General features: G+C 39.6%; 1 protein-coding gene across 1 annotated transcript; it reads left to right on the top strand.

Moving 5' to 3' along the window:
* The first annotated feature begins 290 nt into the window (after positions 1-290).
* On the top strand, positions 291-5,892 carry LOC137872618 (sodium-dependent neutral amino acid transporter B(0)AT3-like). Its single transcript, XM_068710929.1, has 12 exons — positions 291-565; positions 1,460-1,600; positions 1,705-1,842; positions 2,415-2,596; positions 2,726-2,836; positions 2,919-3,031; positions 3,117-3,245; positions 3,338-3,494; positions 3,706-3,910; positions 4,011-4,170; positions 4,283-4,445; positions 4,755-5,892. Exons 1-12 carry the CDS (start codon positions 424-426, stop codon positions 4,971-4,973), a joined length of 1,860 nt encoding a protein of 619 aa, XP_068567030.1. The 5' UTR covers positions 291-423; the 3' UTR covers positions 4,974-5,892.
* Positions 5,893-9,712: the final 3,820 nt, after the last annotated feature.

Below are 9,712 nucleotides of genomic sequence, written 5' to 3'. Positions count from 1 at the left end.
TCTCTGTCATGATACAACAGTCATGGTGTCTTGATTATTGACCTCTTTAGGGGAGTGTAACATTGAAAAAGCATCACCAGGTTATCCATTATTGGAGGCTTAGCACACTCCCATTAAAAAAAAACAAAAAAAACAGGGAAGTTTAACCACTAAATCATAATGCCTGATGTTTTCACTCTCTTCCTGGTGGCTTGATTTCCCCATAAAAAACAATAAATCTGTAACCCTCTAAGCTGCAACTGATTGGACAAGGACTGCCCACTAAAGAGAGTAAGACAGAGGATGAGAGGAGAGCTCTGGACATCACTTTGACATATACTGAGCTGAGAACAGTTAGAGAATTACAGAGTAAGGTGTATTATTAGGAGTGTTGCATCTTTGCATCATAACTGGAATTGTGATAAGCCTTTTTGCCAGCTGAGAATGGGCGAAACAAAAGACTCTGGAGTAGAGGAGAGACCCAAATGGGACAACAAGGTTCAGTACTTGTTAACATGTGTTGGCTTTGCAGTGGGTCTTGGAAACGTCTGGCGTTTTCCCTACCTATGCCAGATCTATGGAGGAGGTGAGATGCTATCATATTATGATCTGCATTATTTTTCCCCATCACACCATAGTTTAATTAACTTTGCTGTTGGAGATGTATAAGTTAGTTGTTTGACAATTACACGTTTTATCACCTATGTTATTTTTTAACTGCATTTCTAACACGTTTCAGACTATTTTATCCAGTCATGAGATACTGACTTGAACTTCAACAGCATTTTAGATTATTTTTCTGTCTTGGTTGAATTAGTTATTAACAAATGAACTAGGCCAGTTAATGCCAAAATAGTGAACCTTATCTGGGTTGTATTGATCATGGTGAATGTCAGGAAAGATTTCTGCTTAAATGCAGCAATTCCTGTATTTACTTCCTCATAGTCCCCAGAGAGAGCTCTTGTTTCCCAAACCAACAGAATCCCGAAGGACCTGGTTCAGGGTTAGGTTGAGTAAACAGCCAATCCGGTAAATGTACATATAGTCTATCAACTTCACATATTGATTCTTAGATTCCTGAATCCCACAAGCAGAAAACAGTCAGCCGACACTATTGACTAATTTTAGCCTAATATATGTGTAATTTGAAGCAGTGGAGGTTTTAACATGATTTTTTATTCATCTAATTGTCTCCACTCCTGTTTTTGATCATTTAAAAAAGAAAAAAATTCTAAATATATTTCAATTATGGAGGTTTTTCAATATTGCAGTGCACTTATTTAGCATGGCCGGAAATCTCCATTATTATGGCTCGATTAAGGTAATTAAAAAGTGTTTGGCATTTGTTTCACTAACATGGTTCAAACAGCCATTAATCTTAATAAACCTTATTTTAAAATGTTCTCTGCAAAGTAGGTTGATAAAGACAGTTAAGTCTGGCTGACATCTAACTGGGAGGTAAATAACTTCATGTCTTCAGGCGCATTCCTCATCCCGTACCTGATAGCACTGGTGTTTGAGGGCCTCCCCCTGCTCTACCTGGAGCTGGCTATAGGACAGAGGCTCCGCATGGGCAGCATCGGTGTCTGGAACTCCATCTCACCACTGCTGGGTGGAGTCGGTGGGTGCCCTAGAATTATTAGGAACAATTAGCATTTATATTTGTCAGATCTTCATTATTTCACGAGCTGAATTTTTCTTTTGTGGTATGGAAAATGTGAGTAGGAATTGCCTCCATGTTGGTGTCATTCCTGGTGAGCCTTTTCTACAACACCATCCTTGCCTGGGTGCTCTGGTACTTATTTCACTCTTTCCAAAACCCCCTGCCATGGAGCCAGTGTCCACTCGATGATAACCTCACAGGTAACAAGTCATTCTAGCTGCTCTTGTAACGTTAATTGTCACACACGGCCATTGCTACTACCACAGTGACAGACGTATTGCATTTAATAGTATAAGTAAGATTATAATGTATCAAATTTAATTTGAGAATCTACTTTAGTTATAATAAAGTTAGAAGAGGCAAGAGGACTATCAGGCTCTACGTGGCATTTCAGGTCACATTTAATAGGAAAGCTTCTGAATTTATATTGTTTTATGGCACAAAGGGATCCAGCAGCACAACATAAAAAAAGAGCATAAAAAAGTTGTTTGCCTGCCACGCATAGGAAAACAGCACAAATAATGGTCTCATTAATTTTCAATAATCATACCAATATATTAAAATGTGTTTCATGGTGATACATTTTTTGAATACTACATATTTCCCACATTTTAAATCAAACTATGCAGAAACACATCTCTTGTTTTAATACTGAACTCAGTTACAAACGTTAATGCATGTTTAAACCAAAACTTAAAAAAACTAAACTTTAAGCCCTTATAGAATTTCATAGTGTCATTGTTTTTTGTTTGTTTTGTATGCATCCATATAGGATATAATGTGGAGTGTGTGAAGAGCACTCCATCGAACTACTTCTGGTACCGCGAGACCCTGAATGTCACACCTGACATCGAGACCAGCGGCTCCCTGCATTGGTGGCTGGTCATCTGTCTGGCCAGCGCTTGGTGTGTGGTCTACATCTGCTTCATCAAAGGCATTGATTCCGTTGGAAAGGTCTGTTTATCTGGTGAATGACCTGGTGAAAAGTCCTATTTCAAAATCAGTCACATTTGACATCACTGCTGACATTTACCGTAAGACGTAGAAAAAAAGAGTTAACAAGGGCTATATTGTGTGTTTCAGGCTGTGTATGTGACAGCCACTTTCCCTTACCTGGTGCTGACTATTTTCCTGATCCGTGGACTCACTCTGCCTGGAGCAACTGATGGACTGGCGTACCTCTTCACCCCTGATGTGAGTTTGACCACTTGCTGCTATATGTCAGATTGTATGCTGCACACGATGACCTGACGTTCTGTGTTTTCGCACGCTGCAGTGGGAGGTACTGAAGAACCCTCAGGTGTGGCTGGACGCTGCCACCCAGATCTTCTTCTCTCTCTCGGTGGCCTTTGGAGGTCTCATAGCTTTCTCCAGCTATAATGCAGAGAGGTAAGGACTAAAGCTGCTTAACTCCCTCGCTAAAAAAGTTTGGATGAATTGTGTGTGACTTTTTTTTCTGCTCCGTGTCAATTAGAAACAACTGTGAGAGGGATGCTATTCTAGTAGGAGTAATAAATAGCGCCACATCTCTCTACGCCTCCATTTCCATCTTCTCCATTCTGGGATTTAAAGCTAACACCGCCTTCAACTCCTGCGTAAAGGAGTACGTACGCATACACATTGTATGTCATTCTAATAAATCGTTTTTGCTTGCTGATACTAATGAGGAATACTTTTTTGGTACTCCATCTACAGAAACATCTTGACTCTGACCAACCACTTTGAGTTTTCAGACCAGAACATAACAACAGACAACTATGATTCCTGGGTGGAGTATCTGAATCGCACATCTCCAGGTGAGCTGGCCAGTGTGGATCTGAGGCACTGTGACCGGCAAACATTCCTTGACCAGGTATTGTAACTTTAAAAATGCACCCAGTCTTGGGCATTCTTTTTGCCTGCAGTTTCATTTGTCTAAATTCCCTCTCCCCTTAAATCCTACTTTCTGCTCTCGCCTCCCCTCTCTTTCCCTGGAATGCAGCACATCATGTACCGGTCAAACATGTACAGTCAGTTCATGCTTCCTCGTTACTTTCTTGCCTTTCTTTTATCTTCCTCCCCAGAGTGCTTCAGGTACCGGCCTGGCATTTATTGTGTTCACTGAAGCAGTGGTAGAGATGCCAGGCTCGCAGATATGGGCCATACTGTTCTTCGTCATGCTCTTTAGCTTGGGTTTGTCCTCCATGTTTGGCAACATAGAGGGAGTCCTCACGCCCATCAAAGACCTCAAACTAGTGCCCAAGTGGATCCCGAATGAACTCGTAACAGGTACTTGCAAATGAGCTTAAGCTGTTTTCAAGTCAAATGGATGCACGTTTTCCCCTTTAAAGTCCTACTCTGAAAAAACTTTTCTTTCTCACTTCCTTAGCGGTCATCTGCTTGGTAGCCTTCTTAACGTCTCTCATCTTCACCATGGGTTCGGGGAACTACTGGGTGGAGGTCTTTAACGGCTACGTGGGCTCTGTACCACTGCTAATTATTGCCTTCTTTGAGCTTACTGGAGTCATTTATGGCCGTGGAATGAAAACGTAACCCTTTTCTTTTCTTCTTTGATATGCTGTAGTGTTACTTTGCAGCCTATTTGATGATTGAGATCCAAGTGCGTTAAACATGTACTCTGGTTCCCGTATCCTCTAACAGTTTCAGTGACGACATCTTTTTCATGACTGGGAAGAGGCCCAACATTTTCTGGAAGGCATGCTGGATGGTGATCAGTCCTTTAATGCTTCTGGTGGTGTTGGTTGCCTACGTGGCCGTCCAGGCACAGACACACCCCTCTTATCCCGCATGGAACCCGGCCTATGTAAGCAAGTCGCCGGTACTGACATGGAGATGTTAAGAATTTAGTAGCACTGAGTCCAATCTTTAATTTATTCTATAAGTATAAATTAAAGAGTTATCCTAAAGTTAGTTGAGGAAAGTGACTTGAAGTTAAGCAAAGCTAATCACTTGCTGGGTTTAGCGTTATATTTTGCGCACAGATATAGATATAGACACAGACAGTGGAAATTATTTTTAAAGAGAATCAGCAAATTTCCCAAAATTCCAAATAATGTTACAATATTTTAACATTTTACATTTTATGCTTTTTTTCTTTTCTTTTTTTCTCCAGGAACTATTCCCAAAAACTGAAATGAAGCCTTATCCCGACTGGGTGTTTGCCATAATCATCCTGCTCTGTGTAGTACCTGTGATTTCCATCCCTCTGGTGGCGCTCTACAAACTGATCTGCTCTCGGATCAAGAAATCCTCTGCTCTCATTGATCTAAATCCCTACTGCAATGACGGCTTTGAGGTTGAAACACAGGAACAGAAGAACCAGAGAGCTTAAAAAATGTTGCAAGTAACAATGTTACTGAACAGAAAAGCACCCAGCTATTCATAGAGAGACTTTTGAGAACTCTTCATCTGTGCAAAGTAAAAAAAAAACTGAAAGACATCTATCTCATCATTTGACTTACTCATGTGATGACTGGCAATATTTCTGGGACTTACTTACATTCAAATTATCTTCTAAGTGATGTCATGCTCTCTGTGTAAATCAAAGTCCAGAAAGATAAATGGCTGTTGGACAAGGCGTGGTCTATAAAAAGTATTTGGATGTTTTTTAATTATCCATCTTTATTGTGAGTGTGTTTATGACTGAGGTTTATCACTTAAGTTTTTTACATCAGATGACAAAGGATTGTTTTTTCTCTATCAAGCATTTCCAGACACTGTACATTACACATTGTTTTGGGACAGTGAAGATCAGATAAATCAATAACACTGATTTTAAAACAAAAAACAACATGTTTTGTGGACACATATTTCTAAGTGTCCACATTTTGAAACAACTCTGAAGAAAAACAGACAAAACTCATAACATAAACATTTTAGAGACAATTTGGAATAAATTATGTATGTATATAAATATATATATATATATATATATATATACACACACACACAGACACACACACACACACACACACACGTTTCAGTTGCTGAGGGTTTCATGGTTCTGTAATTGAGGCTAGCCAGTAGTCTACATCTGGATGGCCAAGAAATCGGCTAGGGTTAGTGACTTGTTGGACTCTGGCCAGCCTCAGATCCCCCAGATGTTGTTGTGCTTTCTCGTCAAGATGATGACAGCACAGAATGGAAAGATTATTTTTTCACTCTTTGATGGCGAACTGTAAAAACTATTTCCAGCACCTGTAAAATTGAATTAAATGTGGCAATAAACTGACTTGTGTACATGTATATGATCCTGGTGTATCTAGATTTGTTGGGTTGGGTGTACCTCTCACAAAGTCCACATTCAAAGGGATTGGCCTTCCGAGCAAGTTGTAATTGTTGCTCAATTAATGAGTTTTATTTCACAAGGAGGCCGGCTTAACTTAACTTTACTTGCAAGTTAGTAGTGTACTGTGCAGTTGATAAAATACCTCTTAGCCATCACACAGCAGCAATAATATGATTTGAGAGAGAGGTTGTGCCTATTGTATGCATTTATAGCTAATTTATTATTAATATGTCCTGACACAGAGACAGGAGCAGTCTACAATTAATTTTCTTTCATTCTGTTGCAGTTATGAGACAAATCTAACCCCCTTGCTAAAATCAGTCCTGGAAAGAGGGAAAGATTAAAATGTATAAGTTTCAAAATTGTTATTGCTTAAGTTATTTTATTATAGATGTATGATGGGGAAATGTTGCCTTTGTTGCTGAGCCTGATGAAATTAATGGCAGTTTCGACCATATCTAATATCATCTGCAGGAAGTAGGTAGGGTTCTTAGCAACCGTCTGACCAAAGGGCAAACTCTGAGCACACAGATGGGACATAAAGAGAAAAACAAAAAAAGAAAACAGATGGACACAAAAGAGAATATAAGGACAAGCCCTGCCCACTCAGATATTTACAATCAGAGATAAAAGGCAGTATTACATTTACAGGCCTATTTATTTACACATCAAGGCCTGTGAGCACATACGAGAGGGGAGGTTACTATAGTGTGTGATGATTTGTGTTTGTCGGAACTGTATTTTTATTACTTCAGGTGGGTAATGGAAATAAATAGTTTGCAGTGCCCACTGCCTTTATTTAATCTGAATATTAGACAGTGTTATCTTAGGATACCATGTGACAACAGTAAAAAATGCAGTATTAAATTAAGAGTCAAAAGTAAGGTCACTGTCTTTACCTGCATGCATGAAGCAGCACCAGCTTGGAGATTTTCTTGCAGATCAAGAGAAGTTGCAGACATACAATAAAACTGACAATCAAATGCAAAAACGTTCATGAAAGGTAAACTTGATGCAAACTGTCTTTAATATTATACGATACATAATACAGGGCATATTCATGTTTTCTGTCCCCTGATCTGTTTAACTAACAGTTCTGTACGTATTAAGTTAATTTTGATATGTTAAAATGGATTGAACTTCCGAAATTTGTAAGAGGAAGGGCATGTTCAAGTTTCTACCTTGGTTCTTGAACCTGTATCTATGCCAATAGATGCCAATACCAATCTGGCCCGAGCGCCCCCACCGGCGCCCCCACCGGCGGATTCAAAAATGAATCCACTCATAACGTGCACTCATCAGTAACGAATATAATGATGACGCATACCTGCTCAAACTGCAGCTCCTGCGCTACAAAGTCATCTCAGCTGTTTGTACACACTCCAAACACAACATATGACAAAGTTACGTATAATACCAAGTAACACAATCGATATAGCGCCCCCTAGGCAGTCCCACTCGCCACATTTATGCCAATGACGTTTTGATAAATTAATTCAATGCTAACCGTTAGCCGTTAGCTCAGGAGATCTCTAGCGACCAGACAGTCGCAGCCATTTTTTCACATTCCGCTACGACACAGCCTCGCAGTTTTACTTACAAAACAAAGCCATCATCATAATCCGCATAATTGATCACATCATAAACCAGCTCCTTACTTTGAGATGTTCTGCAGCAAAAAAAAAAATTAATCCATTCATGTTTACTGTCTAACTGCGCAGCGGATGCCGCTCTGTGTGAATTCAAAGCTGGCGCTGCCGGTATGTGCCTCGTGTGCCTGCTAGCGGAAGGGGCAGGGTTATACGTCTCAGCTAATCGGATTTGAAAAATTTGACACTCGGGTAGTTTTTATTTTCTGATTGGCTAACGGATTCTGTCATTCAAAGTCACGCTAGGTTGTTTCAACAGAGCAGGCTGTGACGCGCCTATGGAACGTTCATTGGGTCAAATCGGCCCTTCACACAGGCTGAAAGGCCCTGGAGGATAAAAAAACTGAAATTCAGACGATAAAATCCCATGGATGACAAACATTAACAGTCTCAGAGAGGATCCAGGCTCTCAAAATGATGCCAAACTGCTGCATATGGATAGATTGAACACTATTAGTGATAAAAGAAGTGAAATATATAATTATATAGTATATACAATTACAATGAAACAGCTGGAACAAAATTACATTTTGGTTGACCTTGTTTGACCTCTCCGTACTAGATCAAGATGTACTAGATAAAGCTTCACTATATCAAAGTAAAACTTTGTTTAGAGACCCTCAACATATAGTTATATGATCTGGGAGAGCTGGAAAGCTTGGATGTACATGATTTCTAATAAAGAAATATCCTGAAATTGGGGTTTTTTCCAGTCGAAAATTTGAATTTTCAATTTGTGCTGTGTGCCATCTTAATCTACTCTTAACCAGTAAGATATATACTGATATTTACACATATCAACACATCTCACAAGTGTTAGGGTTATTTTAATACCAAAAGTATTAAAATAGCCCTTACAGTTGCAACGCTACACTCATTATCGTATGGGTATGCTATTTTCGAGCTGAGGGCCTAAAAATCGGTCTAGGGTCCTTATTAATTAACCGGGACACAGCTTGTCATGTGAGAGGTTTCTGCCAGAAATCTCCTTAGGTTTAGGTGACAAATGTTTTTAATTACGGTTGGGAAAATATCATAATTTGGGTTAAAATAAATCCTTTCTGGCAGAAAAACCTGAAGGCAACTTCCCCCATGTGGGCTTGCTCCTCTGGATTTGGTTGACCACCTAGTGGTTGTTCTGTGTAATGTTTTGGTAGAGAGTTAATTTCTTCTACTTTCTCAGATTGGTAGATGAAATGATTGACTGAACAGTTGAGCAGCTCCTGTTCAGTAAAGGCAGCATACAGCTAATGTATTTTTGTCATGCAGCAGATTTTAACATACAGTTGGGTCGTTTGAACAGTGGAGGTGAGAGGCCAAGCTCTTCAATTAAAGGGTTTGTTTTAAATACAATGTTCTTTCCCTGACTTTCAGGTCTAAGGACAAGGCATGGCACTTGAGTCTGAGGATAGCCATCAGTATTATTCATCATTTGCTGCTCAGCTGAGTAGAACAAGCCTAAAGAAAGGCTGTAGTGCAAAGACAGGTCTGCTGTGAGCGATGGAATATAAGAAAAAAAACAGTAAAAAAAACATTACCGCATTACTGTCTTACTGCAAAAAACTACTACTACTACTAAGAGAATTTGCCATGAAATATCTTGCAAATGGATATGTGGCTATAGCGTTCTATTCAAGATTGTTAATCATCCATGCTAAACTGGGTGTTGTCGCCAATTTTTACGAGGAAGTACAAAGTACAGGAGAGGAGGGATTCACTCAGCTTATAATAAACCATAAAGACAGCAACAAGCCCAGTAACTTATTCATGAGACACACTTGAGGCAATAATTCTACAGTAAAATAACAAATGACCGGATGCTTCACCTAGAATAGTTTTAGCTGTCAAGTGAGTGCGTGTCCAGCAGTAGTCCACACCACAGGAAGAGGCAGTAAGGGGGCAGCACACAAATGCTGACACACGAGCCCGTGATTCCAGACACCTGAAAGTTGACCACTATCTTCTGCTAGTTGACCGCCAGACCATATACGTACTGTGATGCCCCAACCAGCAAGATCCTACACACAACATACATTTTTCATTATCAAATGCTAAATTAAGAATTAAGCATCATGCAGCATCTTGTTAAATCTGTCTCTCAATCGTTTTTTTTTTTAAAGTTTAAAAAAAATT

This window comes from Cebidichthys violaceus, unplaced genomic scaffold, assembly GCF_023349555.1.
Source record: "Cebidichthys violaceus isolate CVI_PGR_0920_01 unplaced genomic scaffold, fCebVio1.0.p SCAF_16, whole genome shotgun sequence".
NCBI lineage: Eukaryota > Metazoa > Chordata > Actinopteri > Perciformes > Stichaeidae > Cebidichthys > Cebidichthys violaceus.
The sequence above is the reverse complement of the archived record's forward strand: the minus strand, read 5'-3'. Positions and strand labels throughout refer to the sequence as shown.

Coding starts and splice junctions, on each gene's coding strand:
- LOC137872618 (XM_068710929.1), top strand. CDS start 424: ATGGGCGAAACAAAAGACTCTGGAGTAGAGGAGAGACCCAAATGGGAC. Junction 3,032..3,116: donor TCCAGCTATAATGCAGAGAG/GTAAGGACTAAA, acceptor CGTGTCAATTAG/AAACAACTGTGAGAGGGATG. Junction 3,911..4,010: donor CCCGAATGAACTCGTAACAG/GTACTTGCAAAT, acceptor TCACTTCCTTAG/CGGTCATCTGCTTGGTAGCC.